General features: G+C 43.7%; 1 protein-coding gene across 2 annotated transcripts in view; it reads left to right on the top strand.

The window, feature by feature from the left end:
• pdcd11 (programmed cell death 11) overlaps positions 1-19177 on the top strand; it is a 23541-nt gene continuing 4364 nt past the window's right edge. For both annotated transcript variants that reach the window (XM_047579606.1, XM_047579607.1), the window contains exons 1-25: positions 1-44; positions 444-566; positions 724-870; positions 1011-1175; positions 1290-1451; positions 1529-1649; positions 1781-1956; positions 2080-2184; positions 2306-2518; positions 2619-2743; positions 2850-2910; positions 3460-3606; positions 3752-4003; positions 4106-4231; positions 4323-4517; positions 4635-4805; positions 4894-5107; positions 5231-5380; positions 5587-5699; positions 5821-6311; positions 7409-7471; positions 7632-7728; positions 7877-7966; positions 8083-8185; positions 8298-8475. In XM_047579606.1, coding sequence (XP_047435562.1) covers positions 465-566; positions 724-870; positions 1011-1175; positions 1290-1451; positions 1529-1649; positions 1781-1956; positions 2080-2184; positions 2306-2518; positions 2619-2743; positions 2850-2910; positions 3460-3606; positions 3752-4003; positions 4106-4231; positions 4323-4517; positions 4635-4805; positions 4894-5107; positions 5231-5380; positions 5587-5699; positions 5821-6311; positions 7409-7471; positions 7632-7728; positions 7877-7966; positions 8083-8185; positions 8298-8475 — 3767 coding nt within the window. In that variant the 5' untranslated portion in view covers positions 1-44; positions 444-464. The remainder of the gene's footprint in view (positions 45-443; positions 567-723; positions 871-1010; positions 1176-1289; positions 1452-1528; positions 1650-1780; positions 1957-2079; positions 2185-2305; positions 2519-2618; positions 2744-2849; positions 2911-3459; positions 3607-3751; positions 4004-4105; positions 4232-4322; positions 4518-4634; positions 4806-4893; positions 5108-5230; positions 5381-5586; positions 5700-5820; positions 6312-7408; positions 7472-7631; positions 7729-7876; positions 7967-8082; positions 8186-8297; positions 8476-19177) is intronic.

Raw genomic sequence — 19177 nt, forward strand, 5'->3', positions numbered from 1 at the left:
GTTTTTCTTCCGGGTTGAGATCATGGCGTGTTGCTGAACAACATGTGAGTTTTGGGTTTTACACACCGGGGATATAATGAAAGGGAATGTTAATGTCTCTGGTTTTATATTTAAATTCTTGTGTACATGTAGTTATAGACTATCTGGATATGTAATCTATCACGTGGTTAACTTAGGCGTGTTTGTTCTATTCAGCTTTAGGTACTAGTGCCACAATGTGCCACCGTTAGCTCAGTATACGTGTAGGTACATCAGATCGTTTTCAGTAGATTTGGATGGGTTTTCCAGGTTTCTATAATTATATGTTTGGTGCTTTTGCATTAGTAGCTTTATAAGTAACAACTTATAAGGAAGAATCAGCTGTGCCGACTATCTACTCAAATCTAGTCACCACCTATGTTTAGAAGTTATCTGTCGATTGATAGTAGCTTTAATTTTCTTAGACGTCTTAAACAACAACAAACATGGCATCAATGGAGGAGGACTTCCCTCGAGGAGGGACAGCGAAGAAGCCTACTCAAAGTAAAATCGTGGCGCAAAGACCAGAAGTGGACAATCTATTTCAGGTACAGTCTGATCATTGGGAAATTACTTTGTATGACTGTTGCATAAAAAGATCATTTACTGTGTAATCTATTCTTCTTATTTGCTCTAATGTATTACTTAGGGGGACATTTATTTGACATCAGAGGAAAAAAAATAACACACTTTCTTCTTGTGCAGTCAAAAGAACAAACAGAAAATAAGAAAAGAAAGGGGGCTGGCAAAGGTGATGCCAAGAAAGGCAAGAGGCAAAAGACGGATGAAATAAACAAAGTCAGTCTGACACTCAACGCAGCAGCCAAATGTGTGGAAATCCTACATGTCAAGGTAATGCATTTGTCAATAACTAACATGATTTCTAATTAGTGTAAAATAGATTAATTTTTCTCAGTTAAATAATATCACACAGAGGCACTTTTCAACATTTGATCAAGATCTGAAGCGTGTGTCCGTTTTCCTTATCCCAGAATGTCAAGGAGGGTATGCTGATGCTGGGCTGTGTGAAGGAGGTGACAGACTTTGAGGTGACAGTCAGTCTGCCTTGTGGCATGCAAGGCTTCCTCAGCATCAAGAACATCTGCGACTCTTACACCAAGCTCCTCACTGAGCAGCTAGATTCAGGAGATGCAGAGGTAGGCCATGTGTGTAGTAATGATTTGAATATTGTGGATTCTGTGAATTGGGCTTAGCATCCTTTACACATTCCTTTACACCTTCAGAAATATTTCTGTACTTTTACTTCACAGGAGATCTGCTCCTTGCCACACCTCTTCCACACTGGCATGCTGCTGAGATGTGTGGTTGCTCGGTTGGATGTGGCAAAGGGAGGACTGCTTAGCATTCAGCTGTCAGTCAATCCAAAGCTGGTCAACAAGAGTCTCACTTCAAGCTCTCTGAAAGCTGGCATGGTGAGCCTTTAACTAGCAGTCATCACTTTTGAAGCATGAATCAAGCTGCATGATTATAAATGTTACCTGTGATTTAGGTCTTGAGTGGTTTCGTGGAGAGTGTAGAAGATCATGGCTGCATAGTTGACATTGGTATCAGTGGAACCAAAGCCTTCCTGTCCATGAAAGCCATAAAGGCCAAATACAACAATCCTGAAGGTATGAAAAAGAATTCTAGGCATACACTTGTATAGTAAAATGTTGCCGTCACCTGGGTTTTGCATTTGTTTCCAGTTTTTACTTAACACATTTTTGTCACCTGACCATTTGCGTTTTCACTTGGTATCCAGAGTTGAAGGTGGGTCATTACGTGACTTCTCGAGTAGAGGACATAAAGAACGATGGTCGAGTGGTCCACCTCTCTGTGAACACCTCCACCATTTCCCAGGCCTGTGCTGAACCCAAGCAGGGCTGGAACCTCACCAACCTCCTGCCTGGTCTTCTGGTTAAAGCTACCATCAAAAAGGTAGACATCTTTTTCTTCTGTCTTCTGTTGTTATATGAAAATCTCCTTGTGTCCAGATCTGCTCAGTGATGCTCTGTCAATGTCATTATCATGACTCTTAAAGCCTTTGTGTTGGAATTGCAGGTGACCAAACATGGTCTGCTCTTGGACTTCCTGTCCTCCTTCAGTGGCCAGGTGGATTTTCTGCACATGGAGCCAGAACAGGCCGGCTACACCGAAGGGGATCAGGTAAAACTGACCTGACTTGTTCTTTTATTTCAGCTGTCTGTTAACAGACACTTGCCTAAAATGCATCTGTATCAAATCTTGGAAGAATGTTCCCTCTTACTATACGCCTCCATCCACCCAGGTACAAGCATGCGTGCTCTATGTGGAGCCGTCCACCCGTCTAGTAGGACTGAGTTTACGCAGCTACCTCGTTCAGCCCGGGATGACACTCGACCCGATCCCTGCTGGTGGAGACCGAATTGGTGAGGTGGTCAAAGACTGCAAGTTGACCGCTATGCACCACCAGTCTGGAGCCATGCTGGAGATGCCAGACAAAACATTGGCCTTTGTACATGTGAGTGATGCTTTTATGGGGAGATAATTCAAAATAATAAATTCTGTCTGTAAGTAGCTCAACTTTGGATCAATACCATTTTATTGTCCATCCTTGACAGAGGAACCACTTGAAGGAGCCTAATGAGACAGCAAATGAAAACCGATTGTCGGCCATGTCCGAACACACCTGCAGGATCCTGAACTTCAGCCCAATGGACCAAATCCATTTTGTTAGTTTACGAAAGTATGTAGCACTTGCATTATTACAACATTTGTCTTGTGTCACGGCAAACATGGACCTCGCTCTGATAATTATTTGTATTGACACCCTTTTATTGTCTTAATTTCAGGAGCATCATTAAGAAGCCTTTTTACAGATACCAGGATCTTCAGGCAGGTCAGGTTGTAGAGGTGAGACTAAACCACCAACCAACCACTGTCAAACACATGACATGAATTTAACCCTTGTAATGTGTTTGAATGATCAATAGGACGTAGATCTAATTCGAAAGAACAATCTATTTGACTTTAGGCAATAGCAAGTTATTTCTTGACTTTCAGATTAGCAAAAGTATAGGATGTTTTAATTAACACATCATATGTTCATTGTTTAATGTGTACAAAGACCAATATTTAAAAATAATGTGCAGCACTATTTCTTGGCCAAAGTTTTGTTGTCACTCTTTGGTTGCCTTACAACTTAGATTCATTTATGTAGCAAACCATAAATGGACACACACTGGTAAAGGTTTAGGTAGTAAAGTTTTATTTTGTCTGCATAGTGGGACTATAGCTGCTGAAGTTAGACACAGATGTAGAGGAGGTTTACATTGTTTAATATTGGCAATATATCAAAATATATTTGTCTTAAAAACTCAAGAGCAGAGGCCTGTGAAGTGAACCTGAAAGCGAAAATTAAGTTGACTGTCTCACATACCTTCATGTGTCTCTTCCTCTAAGGGGACTGTGTCAGTCCTGCTGAGTCATGGGATGGTGGTGCATATCTCTGACCACATTAAAGGTCTGGTGCCCCGAACACACCTTTCTGACATCGTGCTCAAGAACCCAGAGAAGAAGTACACTGAGGGCATGAAAGTCAAATGTCGGGTCAGTCCTCGTCTGTACTTTGTTTTAAAGCAACTGAAAAAATAATTGGAATGAAATCTACGTTATTCAATTAAACTATATATATATATATATATATATATATTACCTTTCATGTTTGTTGTATTTATTGAACATGTGCCTTCAGGTGCTGACAGTAGACGCGGAGAATAAGAAGCTGTACCTGACCAGAAAGAAGGCCCTGGTTGAAAGCTCCCTGCCTCTGATCCTCAGCTACTCTGATGCCCGACCTGGCCGGGTGTCCCACGGGACCATCGTATGTGTCAAAAATTTTGGCTGCATTGTTCGTTTCTACAACCACGTCAAGGGTCTGGTGCCGCTCAACGAACTCAGCTATGAGCCCGTCCTCAATCCGGAGGAGGTCTTCTACGTTGGACAGGTGAGGAGATCAAACAGCATGGATGGATAGAATACGTTGTTGATGTGTTGGACCAATTCTTTGGCTTGGTGTCTGATTTTGTTGTTTTGTTTGATGATCTAGGTATTAAAGACTAAAGTTCTTCAGTGTAATCCTGAGAAGGCAAAGATGATTCTGTCATTCAAGGCAGCGCTGGAGGGAGAGATTGAGGAAGCTGCCAAGCCTCAGTATGAGTGTGAGGTGGGGAAGGTAAGTTGAAGTCTCTGAGGGTGGGTTTATTTCTTTATCTCTGTGGATCAGATTTTGCTCATCTTTTATCTGTATTTTCTGTTAAATGTAGAGTCTGGAGGCAAAGGTGCTGAAGAAGTCGGTGAATGGTCTAGATGTGGCCATCCTCCCCGATGAGATCCGTGCTGTGCTACCCACGGTGCACCTGTCTGATCACATATCTAACTGCTCTATGCTGTGGGAGAGCCTGCAGGAAGGAGACGTCATCTCAAACCTTATGTGCTTCAACAACAACAAGCAGATTTTTGTATCCTGTTTATTTTGCAACTTTGCTTCATTCAGTGTATACAGTTTGAAATAATCAGTGAATGTACACATCTCCAAAAGCAGGAAAGTTTCTTTCCTTAGCTACTTCTTTTTTAAGACTCTCACCAAGAAACCAACTGTGAGATGGTCGCTGGAAGAAGGAGTGGTCGCCAAAGATTTCTCCGAGATCACAGTTGGACTTCAGCTGGTCGGCTGGATCAAGAACATCATGTCGTATGGCGTCTTCGTAGAGTTCCCATACGGCCTTTTTGGTCTGGCACCCAAATCTGTGAGTAAAGGGCTATCTGTTATAACCAGAAAATCTTGAACAGCCTCCATTTTTTTTTTATAATAAAACTATCCTTTGCTTTTTAAAGGCCATGACGGACAAGTTCATCAGTGATACGACGGCTGCTTTCCAGCTGGGCCAGACAGTCCTGGCTAAAGTCACCAACCTGGATGAAGAGAAGCGGCGATTCTTGGTCACACTGAAGATTTCTGAGGTCATTTCTGCAGAGAGCAACGTTCAGACCAGACTCATCAATGGTCTGCAGGAGAGAAGAGCTGTGTTTGAAATGTTGGCTCTGAGAGGTATGTCTGAATTGCAGACTGTCTGGGACCATATTCATAAAACAGTAACAGATATAACGTTTTGCAGAACATGTGTAACATAAGATCTGTTGTATTCAGTGGCTCTTGCTTCTTTACTTGTAGATAGTGATGAACTGCGCCAGCAGTTGGCTGCTCTGACTGTTGGTCAGAAGCTGATGCTGACTGTGGATACTGTGAAGGACGACGGGGCCACATTTAAGTCTGATGACATGGTCGGTGCCACCATTCAAGCCACTGAGCACCAAATAATGGGTAAGACTCATACAAAATATTGTAAGACTTAAAGGATGTTATTATGAAAGCTTGTGTATTTTAGTGTGTTTTCACACCAGTATTTAGTCTGTTAACAATCGCTGTTTGTAGCTCTATGGTTCCATGAACAAGTGAAATCAGCAGGTCTCTTGTATTGTCTTGAGTTCTCATCAGCAAATATAAACCAATTTGTGGTGCATCCTCAGGCGTCAACCTCACTGCAGGACAGAAAGTAACTGCGGTCATCCTTCATGTTGACATCTTCTCTGCCTGTGTCCATGTTTCCCTCCTCTCCAAGCTGGTGGGGAAAAAGAAATCAGTGAGTGTTATGTGTCTTTATGTGCTATGTGTTTTAAGTAATTTTGGGGATATAACATCCTTGTTTGTAAGTATTCACCCCTGTAATTGTTGTGTTTTTTTTGTTTTTTTTTTCCCCCTAGCTGACTGAAGGATCGAATTACACAGCGATGGTACAGTACGTAGACAAAGAGTTTGCTGTCATCTCACTGGATGATACGGCGCAACTGACAGTGATCCAAGTTACCAGCCACCTAAATGAGATCTTTCCGATGAAGCTGAAGCCGGGCATGCCTTTGGCAGTTGAAGTTATAGAGCCAAGTTGCAAAGAGCTTCAAGGGCTCCCCTTGGTGTCTTGGGACCGCAGTGCATCAAAACGACAGCGCACCACCTCAGAGAACCTGACGGGGTCCAAGGGCCACTGCTTTGGTGAAATCCTACGCGGCAAAGTACGGACCGTGAAGCCGACCTGCATCCAGGTTGTACTAGAAGATGGGAGCACGGGCAGCGTGCACGTATCTGAGGTGTTGGAGGCTGCAGAAGTGTGCCTGGGATCCTTCCCGACGTCTACAGTGAAGGTTGGCAGCGAGGTCACTGCTAGGGTGATCGGAGGAAGAGACGTCTCCAGTCACAGGTAAACGTTGTTTTTGTCCTTCATTTAACGTGTTTGAACAGACCACTGACTGTGTATAAAGTAGAGATCGACCGATGTATCGGCTAGCCAATATATCAGCCCATATGTGGGTACACTGAAGACCCGTGCAGCCCATACATTGCCCCTCCCCCATTAGCAGAGTACGTGCAGCTGGAAAATGCTTGTGCTCTACCTCTGCTTACTGTTCGTTTTGTATGCATAAGACCATAACATGTGTTTTTATTATGTCATTTTTATCATGTAAATGGAGGGAGAAAAATAAGTATCGGCTCCAAATATCATCAGCACGTATTGGCCATCGGTCAAGCCTCATGTAAAAAACAAAAACAAAAAAAAAAACGGTATCAGCCCTAAAATATCCATGTCGGTCCATCTCTAGTATAAAGATAGACAAACACTAGATGACATCACCTGTAGCTTTATCACCTGTTCCTGAATAATGTTTTGAAGCACAGTGTGATGACTTTGGCCATCTCCATTTTCTCAGTGCCTGACTTTGCCTTACTCGTGGCTAATTCAAAACTGGGACAAGAGGTGGAGCACAAGTGCAGCCTTGTGCTTTTCTCAGTATGTGTTTTTGTCTGGATTTGTTCCTGTTCAAAGTACGACCCAAACTCCTGCATGTATTCTTTTATCGAGAATACTTCAGGAGGTAACTTGTCTGGACTTGAGACAACCAGGTATCCCAGTGTGACTCTCTCAGGTGTCATCAAGTTCACTACCGAGAACACAAGTCCAAAGTTTACGTACTTTGTAATGTTAAAGTCCCCTAGGCAGACTGCTGGTGTGTTGTAAAGGCACCCACCTGTCACTCAAAGTAGCCATTCCCTTAATTATTCGTAAGGACGATATACAGCATTTACATAGGCAACGTACAGTATATCGAAATTCACAAACTAGCTACGGAGACTAGTTCTTGTACCAGGCTGTAAAGATGTTTATTTCTGCTGTAGAGTTGCTGTTTAACATGTAGGTCTATAGAGACTGACATCCTCCAGTGGTCATTGTTATTACATAAACGGACAAATGAACACTTTTAATTAGATTATTTGATTAGTACTTTGTTTTTCTTTCAGATTCCTGCCTTTCTCTCATCCCAGATTCAGATACACTGTGTCTGAGCTCACTCTAATACCCAGGTACAGTACAGTACAGTTTATTATACATTGTACTGGCATCATTATCTCGATATACTGCACTATATCTGCATTCTTTTATTTTATTAAAACACAGCACAGTGATTAAACTGGGAAGTGAACTTATTAATATATATTTCTTCTTTCTTTTTTCTCCCTGTAGCAAACTGGATCAGAGTGTAGATTTCAAACCAGTTACAGTGAAAGAAAAACTGAGCAAATATGAGGTCGGGCAAGAACTTACATGCTTTGTATCAAAGGTAAGCTTTGAAGATGGTGTTGATTTTACTGTTTTCTTGAGCACATCACGAAAAAAGTAATATTCATGTTGTAGACACCAGGATTCAAAATTACCATCCAGTCTCTCTACAGTTTAGTTGTTCAGTTATTTTGTGTTTCTGTCTGCAGTTTAATCCAGATAGGAAGTATTTGGAGGTTACCACTGATCCTTGTGTCACCGGGACGGTTGAACTGCTGGCCATGATCACGGATCCTAAAGTAAGCTCATACACTTGCTATGTTTTTTTTTTGTTTTATTTTTTTTCACGCATCAAAATACAAAGGTAAAGACTAAATCTGAAGATGAAATAAGATGATATAAACCTCTTTTTCAGGATGCCAACCACCCAGAGAAGCTGTTCAAGCTGGGCCAAGCAGTCCGTGCTAAAGTGGTAGACGTGAGCTCCAAGCCTCATAGACTTGCGCTCTCGCTCACAGGTAAGAGCAGCTCAGACTGTGTAGTGTTATTATGTCACTTTTGCGTCGCCAACTTCTGTAATATTTCACAGAAAGCAGTTAATCGAAGAGCTGGTTTTCATTTGGTTCCTAGGTGTCCATAAACTAGAGGAAGGCACCACCACTTTGGGAATGGTCACTAATAATCAGATGAAGTCTGGCCTCATGGTCAAACTTCCCTTTGGGGCAATGGGGATTGTTGCCATTACTGACCTCATGGACGCTTACAAGCCAAACCCTCTTGAGTTGTACAAAAAGGATCAGCTGGTCAGGTCAGTAGATCAAATGGGTGATTATTCTTAAAATGCTGAGATGGGATGAATCCACAACTTTCCTCCCTTAAAGCTACTGTTTCCAAACCTTTGTCTCCCCCTTGTGGCAGTCTGGGCTAACTACACCAACATTGTCCACACGTCTGTCTTCCTTTCTACACTCTCCAATCAAACAAATAGCAGTTAGCATCCATCCTCACCATTAGGCACTCTAAATTGTAGTCCTTCCTTCCTGTAAAGTTTCTTTTTGTATCTGGAGCATCAGAAATGTTTCTTGGGCTTCCTACATTGTATTTGACTCTTCCAGAGACAGTTCATTAATTGAAACACAAGAATCTCTTCAGACACTCTGCTTAGCACTGCTTAGTCAGCTTTTCGTGAATTCATTTTGCTTGTTAACAACAATATGGCTTTATGGTATTTGGTATTAAGTACGTGTTAATCCTGTGTTACGCTCTCTGTCTAAACCCTCCTATAGTGTTCACTTCTCCCTGCTCACATCTAGTCTGAACTAGCCGTGACTCTTCGACTCACTTACTGGCTCTACTTGCTTTGTGATATTTAAAATTTTTTTATAAAAAACCTTTTGTTTCAAGACTTTATTATATGTTTACGCAAGTCAATGGTTGAGCTTTTCCTATTATTGGAACAGCATCTGGAAGTCGCACTCATTTCAGCTCTCTGTTAAACCAATATGTTCGCTGTTAATTGAGTTGTATGTGGGCGGTTACAAATCAAATGAAGTAGAAGTTAATTTCAGTTGCAGTCTGTAGTCCTGTCGTAAAGTTCAACCTTTCACCTTATGCAGAATCCAATCAGAGGCAACTAATGGGTGTAATATTAGCAGCCATCACACTTCCATTAGTTTTTGGCAAAATAAAAGCGATATTTCCGAAATTTCAGTGAAATACACTTTATGCTTATCAGAAACGCTTTCTAGTAAAGTCTCGTCTCACGAGATCCCATAATTCTCTTAAATTCACGTCACATGAGACTTCACTTTGAGGAACATGGACACGTGAACCCCTAGGCCGCTTTAATGCATGGGCTTACCTGGGCTGAAGCCCAGGGGCATACCAAGTTCAGGGGCCTATCGATGAGCTGGCAAAGTCGCATTGTTTTGTTACTTGTCAGGTTTTCTGTCAATTACAAATACGCACATTGTGGCTGCTGATTGATCCAAATGAACCCTTCACGAAGACCCACCCCGCAGCCCCCGCTCCCTTTGGTTATTGTTACTATGTGTACCACACCTTGAGTGACAGTTGGAAAATGACGGGGAAAAACTAATTTGAGAGTGGTGCGCATAAAAAAAAAAAAAAAATGGGTCGCAGGAAAGAATCTAGGGAAAAGGAGTTACTGAAGAGCATCCCAAAGCTCACAGGATTTGTTAAACGACCTGCCACGGATGATGGTGGACCCACAAAAACATCAGTATCTCACTCACCTGAGGCAGAAGACGAGGCGGGACTCATGCAGCAGGTAGACATAACGGGAGAGAAAAAGAGAAGAGGAGCAGAGGATGAGGAAGAGGGTGAGGAGGAGAAGATGGAGGAGGAGGGGAAGGAGGAAGAGGAGGCAACAAGCAGTGACTCGGGCCTCTGGGGAAACAATATTGACCGGCAGGCGCGCGCTTTCTGGGCAAAAATGGGGCCAAGGCGTGTCAAAATAAAAGTGCCGACTTTTGTGCATCGGAGTGCATAAACACCAGAGAACATTATTCTCAAGAACACATTTCAACCGTAAAGTGACTCAGATCAAGCATGCAACAAGAGAGAATCAGTAACCTCACACTTGCGTCCATTGAGCACGACATCCTTCATGATTTGGATTTCAAGGACATAATGACCAAAGAAGACCAGACGAAGCACTTCTAAAATGACAATGCTCGGCCCTTTGCTAGCCTCTGCAGGTTTTCAGTTGTTGTGGATGGCTAATTGTTTGATGAAGAATGTTGAAATGTTTAGATATCAGTCAGTTTTATCTTGTGGAACCCAGCATTAAAGGCTATCTTACTATCCATAGTGCTGAGTGTGTGTGTGCAAGTGTATGTGCAGGTGTGTGTGTGCAGGTGTGTGTGTTTATGCAGTCAGGGCCCACCAAAGCCAGAAGAAGCTCATTCTGTTCGGATGGTGTTTTACAAACTTTCACCCATCTTGGTTTTAAATAATCAGCATCTTATCTATCTTATGTATTGCTGTTATACAACGTGCCTTTTGTGTTTCTGTAAGTTAATTAGTAAAAGTATGCTGGTGTTTTCTGGCAAAAGAAGCAAAACTCGCAGTTGTATGTCATGAAAGAAACTGATGCATTTTGTGATGTAGATTGGTACGATGGAGTAGGGCCTACAAAACCTCTCAGTCCCAGGGCCTACCATTAGGTTAAGGCAGCCCTGCTTAATGCACATTACTGCACCTTATTACACACATTACTGTACGTTATTACACGGTACTGCACCTTATTGCACCTTATTTCAACTTATTACACCTTATTGCACACATTACTGCAGCTAATTGCACCTTACTGCACTTTACTGCACCCTAATTCAAATTACTCCACCTTGCTGCACCTTACTGCATCAAATTGCCCCTTATTTCACTGTTGTATATAAGCTAATTTATCTATTTTTTCTCAGAATGTCGATGTTGTATCTGTTTTATTTTGTCTTTTTCCTTTGCATTTTGTTCACTTAGATTTTTCATACATACATTTCATATAATGCATAAATAATTTTTAATAGTTGGATAGTACCATAATTATGGACTTTCATTAAGACAGTAGAATCAGCCATCTTGAATCTTGAATCCTGACCTCACCGGAGCGATCACATGGCCCTGTGTTGCCATGGTGATGATGTCACAGAGTCTCTGTGTTGCCATGGTGATTACGTCACGCAAGTTGTTGTAATGATGTTGTTGTGATGATGTCACAAGATGGGATAGAATCTCCTAAGCCCCGCCCACAATTAGCGGAGATCAAAGGCACAGTTCCTTTGAGATCAAAGGCACTGTGCCTTTGATCTCAGTGTCACCTCACAGAGACCTTAAATAGGAGCCGATTCATCAAAGAGTCATCCGAGATTCACGAGAGATTCACGAGAGATTCACGAGAGATTCACGAGAGATTCACTAGAGATTCACTAGAGATTCATCAGAGATTCATCAGAGATTCATCAGATTCATTAGAGATTCATTAGAGATTCATCAGAGATTTATCAGAGAGAAGAGTTAGATAGTTAAATCGCTTGATCTTCGCTAAAAAAGCAACGCTTTCAAACCCGTCAACCTACACTCAAGATTATGTATCGTAATAAGACACCAACAACAAGTCCAATGGACAGAGGAAACTATTCCCAGACAGAGGTGATCGCACAGATCACTGTGGACACAGTTTATCCGCTGATCGAATCCTTTTTCAGGAACATCACACCAGATCAGTGGGCATGTTTGAGTTTAGGTAAACCAGACGATGTTACCAGTTCTATGCTGGCACAGCTGCTGTCAGACTTGATAGAGCTAATTTCCAGTTCCTTGCTGGAGAAAATCAAAGATAGGCGTCATATTTCTGAGGAAGCTGTCTTGACCAGCGTGGGCGACACACTTCCTCAGACCTTTGCTCAAGTCCTGGACATTAAAGAAGAGGTCCGCTCTGAGAGCTCAGAGGTGTTGACCAGCTTAATTGCCCAAGACGTGGCTGAGAGCATCAACTCCATCCTCTATGCTGGCGTGGACATTGAAGAGCAGGAAGTACGACATGTCACTCCCAAAAGAACAATTAGACGTATGGTTCGCTACATCAGCAAGATGTTGGAAGAATTTATTGCAAAGATGAGGCACAAACCCAGAAAAAATCAGAAGAAAGAGAAGAAAAGTGTGGTCTCCCCACTAGAAGACGTTGACAAAAAGTCAGAAGATCTGGGGTCTACAAAAACTAAAAGCAGCACTCAATCATTGTACACATACACCCAGGAGACAGCCTCCATAGGAGACAAGGAGAGCTGTAAGATTAAAACACCAGAAACTGACACAGACAGAGAGGAGATCCAAGGAGAAGCAGTCCCAGACTCATCTTCTCTCAAGGCTGAAGTAGATGAGAATGAAGCTGCTCAGCCTGGAGATGAAGAGGTCCAGACTCCTAAATCCAGGACATGCAAACTGTCCCTGAAGAGAATGGGGGGCATAATTCAAGGGTTCTTTGTGAAACCTTTATTCAGAAAGCCTCGTGCTGGAGTCACAGTGGCATCAATGCAGTCACCAGATGTCCCACAGCTGAACTCTGTGAAGGTCACTGTGCCTGAGCAGCAGCTTTCAGATGTTGCTGCTGTGGTGCTGGTTGTACCTGAGCAGCAGTTTCAGACAGGCTCTGCTGTGAGGGTGGTTGTACCTGAACATCACATACCAGACGACGGAACACCTCCAGAATGTGGACACCAGGAACCCTCCTCCCTGGAGATCATAGTCGTGGAAGATGAAAATGCTCAGTCTGACGAAGAGACCAAGAGCTTCGCAGTGAGCCAGGCTTCAATTGTTTGCCCAGAGTCCAAGAAGAAACTGTCTTTGAAATTCAAGACTAAGGGCTTCTGTGCTAAAAGGATTTTCAAGGTGCGACCTGCTGTAGTCAGATCACCCTCTATGAAATCATCAAAAGTTGCCTCTACAGATAGAGTTGGGTCTCAGCAGCAGGTCACTACTGTGGTGGTCACTGTTCCTGATGAGCAATTTTCAGAGGCCATGGCTGTGGTGCTCCTAGATCCTGAAGTCAAACCAGCCCAAGACTTTGAGCAGCTGGAAACCTCCTCTCTGGACAGAGTAGTTGAGGACAGCACTGCTCAGTCTGAGGCTGAAGAGGTTCAGGTTCTGAAAGAAACAGGTCCAAAGTCGAAGAAGAAATTGTCTCGGAAAGAAGTTGGAACCATATGTAGAGGCTTGTGTGTGAAACCACTTGCCCAGCTCTCACCAGAGGCCACCACTGTGGAGATCCCAGTACCTCAACACCAGTTACCGAAAGACAAACCAGAAGATGTGGAGTCTAGAAAAACTAAAAGTGACATTCAGTCATTTGACACATACACCCAAGAGACAGCCTCCATAGGAGACAAGGAGAGCTGTAAGACTAATACACCAGAAACCGACACAGACAGAGAGGAGATCCAAGGAGAAGCAGTCCCAGACTGGTCTTCTCTCAAGGCTGAAGTAGATGAGGATGAAGCTGCTCAGCCTGGAGATGAAGAGGTCCAGACTCCTCAATCCAGGACATGCAAACTGTCCCTGAAGAGAATGGGGGGCATAATTCAAGGGTTCTTTGTGAAACCTTTATTCAGAAAGCCTCGTGCTGGAATCACAGTGGCATCAACGCAGTCACCAGATGTCCCACAGCTGAACTCTGTGAAGGTCATTGTGCCTGAGCAGCAGCTTTCAGATGTTGCTGCTGTGGTGCTGGTTGTACCTGAGCAGCAGTTTCAGACAGGCTCTGCTGTGAGGGTGGTTGTACCTGAACATCACATACCAGACGACAAAACACCTCCAGAATGTGGACACCAGGAACCCTCCTCCTTGGAGATCATAGCCGTGGAAGATGAAAACGCTGAGTCTGACGAAGAGACCAAGAGCTTCGCAGTGAGCCAGGCTTCAATTGTTTGCCCAGAGTCCAAGAAGAAACTGTCTTTGAAATTCAAGACTAAGGGCTTTTGTGTTAATAGGATATTCAAGGTGCGACCTGCTGTAGTCAGATCACCCTCTATGAAATCATCAAAAGCTGCCTCTACAGATAGAGTTGGGTCTCAGCAGCAGGTCACGACTGTGGTGGTCACTGTTCCCGATGAGCAATTTTCAGAGGCCATGGCTGTGGTGCTCTTAGATCCTGAAGTCAAACCAGCCCAAGACTTTGAGCAGCTGGAAACCTCCTCTCTGGACAGAGAGGTTGTGGACAGCACTGCTCAGTCTGAGGCTGACGAAGTTCAGGGTCTGAAAGCTACAGGTCCAAAGTCCACAAAGAAATTGACTCATAAAGGAACCATATGTAGAGGCTTTTGTGTGAAACCACCTGCTCAGCTCTCACCAGAGGCCACCACTGTGGAGATCCCTGCACCTCATTACCAGTCACCAAAAAACAAACCAGCCCAAGACTTTGAGCAGCTGGAGACCTCCTCTCTGGACAGAGTAGTTGAGGACAGCATTGCTCACAACGTCCCACAGATCACTGTGGACATGGTTCGTCCACTGATTGAATCCTTTTTCAACGGCATCACACCAGATCAGTGGGCATATTTGAGATTAGGTAAACCAGACGATGTTACCAGTTCTATGCTGGCACAGCTCCTCACAGACTTGATCACGCTAATTTCCAAATTCATCCTGGAGAAAATCAATCAAAGGCGTCATATTTCTGAGGAAGCTGTCTTGATCAGCGTGGGTGACACCCTTCCTCAGACCTTTGCTCAAGTCCTGGACATTAAAGAAGAGGTCCGCTCTGAGAGCTCAGAGGTGTTGACCAGCTTAATTGCCCAAGACGTAGCTGAAAGCGTCAACTCTATCCTCTTTGCTGGCGAGGACACTGAAGAGCAGGAAGTACAACGACACGTCACTCCCAAAAGAAGAATTAGACGTATGGTTCGTTACATCAGCAAGATGTTGGAAGAATTTATTGGGATGATGACACACAAACCTCGAACAAATAAGAAGAAAAAGAAGAAAAGTATGGCCACCCCCCTGGAAGATGAAGACACTGACAAAAAGACAGAAGATCTGGAATCTACACAAACTAAAAGTGGCATTCAATCATTTGATGCATACATCCAGGAGACAGCCTCCATAGGAGACAAGGAGAGCTGCAAGAGCAAAACACCAGAAACTGACACAGACAGAGAGGAGATCCAAGGAGAAGCAGTCCCAGACTGGTCTTCTCTCAAGGCTGAAGTAGATGAGGATGACGTCACTCAGCCTGGAGATGAAGAGGTCCAGACTCCTAAATCCAGGACATGCAAACTGTCCCTGAAGAGAATGGGGGGCATAATTCAAGGGTTCTTTGTGAAACCTTTATTCAGACAGCCTCGTGCTGGAGTCACAGTGGCATCAATGCAGTCACCAGACGTCCCACAGCTGAACTCTGTGAAGGTCATTGTGCCTGAGCAGCAGCTTTCAGATGTTGCTGCTGTGGTGCTGGTTGTACCTGAGCAGCAGTTTCAGACAGGCTCTGCGGTGAGGGTGGTTGTACCTGAACATCACATACCAGACGACAGAACACCTCCAGAATATGGACACCAGGAACCCTCCTCCCTGGAGATCATAGTAGTGGAAGATGAAAACGCTGAGTCTGAAGAAGAGACCAAGAGAATCGCAGTGAGCCAGGCTTCAATTGTTTGCCCAGAGTCCAAGAAGAAACTGTCTTTGAAATTCAAGACTAAGGGCTTCTGTGCTAAAAGGATTTTCAAGGTGCGACCTGCTGTAGTCAGATCACCCTCTATGAAGTCATCAAAAGCTGCCTCTACAGATAGAGTTGGGTCTCAGCAGCAGGTCACTACTGTGGTGGTCACTGTTCCTGATGAGCAATTTTCAGAGGCCATGGCTGTGGTGCTCCTAGATCCTGAAGTCAAACCAGCCCAAGACTTTGAGCAGCTGGAAACCTCCTCTCTGGACAGAGAGGTTGAGGACAGCACTGCTCAGTCTGAGGCTGAAGAAGTTCAGGGTCTGAAAGCAACAGGTCTGAAGTCCAAAAAGAAATTGACTCGTAAAGGAACTAAATGTAGACGCTTGTGTGTAAAACCATCTGCCCAGCTCTCACCAGAGTCCACCACCGTGGAGATCCCTGCACCTCAACGCCAGTCAACGAAAAACAAACCAGCCCAAGACTTTGAGCAGCTGGAGACCTCCTCTCTGGACAGAGTAGTTGAGGACAGCATTGCTCAGTCCATGGTTGAAGAAGTTCAGGATCTGGAGACACATGTTCCAGCCAAACGTCCAAGAAAGAGATGGTCTCTGAAAAGAGTGGGTAACGCATTTAGAGGCTTGTTTGTGAAACCACGTGCTGGAGAGGCATCAACGCAGTCACCAGACGTTACCTCTGCCCGCCTCTCACCAGAGACCCCCACCATGGAAGTGACCAAACGTCACCAGTCACCGAAAGAGAAACGAGCCCAAGACTTAGAGCAGATGAAACCCTCCTCTCTGCAAATTTCAATAGCTGAGGGCGAAAAAGTCCAGGATGTGGAGGAGACACCTACACCAGCGACAACTCCAAGAAAGAGATGGTCTCTGAAAAAACTGGGTAGCACGTTTAGAAGCTTGTTTGTGAGACCATGTGCTGGAGAGGCATCAACCACAGTAACATCTCCAGACGCTACCCCTGCCCGCTTCTCACCAGAGACACCCACCATGGAAGTCACTGAACGTCACCAATCACCAAAAGAGACACCTGGCCCAGACTTTAAGCAGAAGGAGCCCTCCTCTCTGGAGATCCCAGTAGTTGAGGACAACACTGTTCGGTCTGAGCCAAAATTTAACGAGTCCTCAACAGACGAGCAAGAAAGGTGCAAAACGTGTGTCAGCACTTTTGTTGAGTGCCTGGTTTTAAGGGCCTTTGCAAAAGCAAAAATACCATATGATTTCGACCAGTTTGAGCCCATCCGTTGCAGACTGTACATGAAAATCTGGGCTGAATTCCAGCGTGAGAATATTAACATCCCCACAAAAAGGTTCATGAAGCTCGACAAGGCCGTTTGGGAGGACCTGCTCAAAAAGTGGAAGTCTGCAGACGCTATTGTGTTTTTCATGGATCTGGAGCGACCACTAATTGACAAAGTGATTGTGGCTTCTTTCAAAGAGCATCTAATGAAGCCTAAACACAAAACCAGCTGGTTCTTCTGATCTTCAGTTCCCAGATCAGACACACGAGGAGACCTTCTGTTCTAGTGGTTTCTACAAAACACAGACCAATGGAGCAGGAGTTCCCTACATATATTATTATCATTCTTCTTCTTCTTTATTATTATTATTATTATTATTATTGTTATTATTATTATTATTATTGCTACTACTACTATTATTATTACTATTATTATTACCATTATTATTCCATTTAATTGTATTTCCTTCTGTTTAATGTAATTGTATTCCATTTTATCCTATGTCATTAAAAAAAAAACAAAGCATCAAAAAATAACATTTGACTTCTCCAATGTCTCTTCTTTTTTGTTCAAACCTTTTTTTCTGCTAGAAAACACTGTGTTGTTTTCAGGGTTTACTTTCGCGTAGCGTCTACACGAAAGAAAAATGGATGACATACAAATCATTAGCGCCTATAACAGTGTCTTGAATTGACATGTGCAAGATTTGAATGATGACTTTTCCTCGCCCGAATACAGAGAGTCTGTTTTTATTAAGGGAACCACTGTGGAGGATAACATAGCAAATGCAACCTCTGCTTGTTTACCCCTGAAACACACAACTACGTTTTGTATTACCTAGAGGTTAGCATTAGCATTAACATGTGACGAGATTCCCCTCAATAATGATTAACTTATTATGCCTCTACTTTCTCCACAAACTGAAAAGAGCCAAATCCCATCCCAGACCATGTGCTCATTTTACCAGAGGACCACCGACTGTCTTCACTGGCTGCATCACTGTGTGGTGCTGAAGGACACGGCACTGCTTAGTGAACACATTGCCAGTTCCCACCCCTTACATCCCCTTTTCCCTTCCCTCGGGGAAGAGGTACCAGAGCCTCCAGCTCCACCCGACTGTTGAACAGCTTTGTCCACCAGACTACAACCCACCAATCACACAGAGACTCTGCCTCACCTGTCTTCTTAGCACAAAAAAGAAACAAGGACTGTAGCCTGACAATTCTCTGCACCTTACTGCACTTTACCGCACCTTATTAAACCTTATTGTACAAATTACTGCACCTTAATGCACCAGGTTGCACACCTTATTGCCTAGGTGGCTTTAATGCATGGGCTTACCTGGGCTGAAGCCCAGGGGCATACCAATACAGGGGCCTATCGATGAGCTGGCAAAGTCGCATTGTTTTGTTACTTGTCAGGTTTTCTGTCAATTACAAATACGCACACTGTGGCTGCTGATTGATCCAAATGAACCCTTCACTAAGACCCACCCCGCAGTCCCCGCTCCCTTTGGTTACTGTTACTATGTGTACTACATCTTGAGTGACGGTTGGAAAATGACGGGGAAAAACAAATTTGAGAGTGGTGCACATGAAAAAAAAAAAAAAAAAAAAAGTGGTTCGCGAGAAAGAATCTAGGGAAAAGGAGTTACTGAAGAGCATCCCAAAGCTCACAGGATTCTTTAAACGACCTGCCATGGATGATGGTGGACCCACAAAAACATCACTCACCTGTGGCAGAAGACGAGGCGGGACTCGCGCAGCAGGTAGACATAACGGGAGAGGAAAAGAGCTCAATGGACGACATCCTTCATGATTTGGATTTCAAGGACATAATAACCAGGGCATTATCTGCAAAAAAGACCAGACGAGGCACTTCTAAAGAGACAATGCTCGGCCCTTTGTCAGTTTTATCTTGTGGAACCCAGCATTAAAGGCTATCTTACTATCCATAGTGCTGAGTGTGTGTGTGCAGGTGTGTGTCTGTGTGTTTATGCAGTCAGGGCCCACCAAAGCCAGAAGAAGCTCATTTGGTTCGGATGGTGTTTTACAAACTTTCACCCATCTTGGTTTTAAATAA

The sequence above is a fragment of the Mugil cephalus genome, chromosome 2 (genome assembly GCF_022458985.1).
Source record: "Mugil cephalus isolate CIBA_MC_2020 chromosome 2, CIBA_Mcephalus_1.1, whole genome shotgun sequence".
Classification (NCBI taxonomy): Eukaryota; Metazoa; Chordata; class Actinopteri; order Mugiliformes; family Mugilidae; genus Mugil; species Mugil cephalus.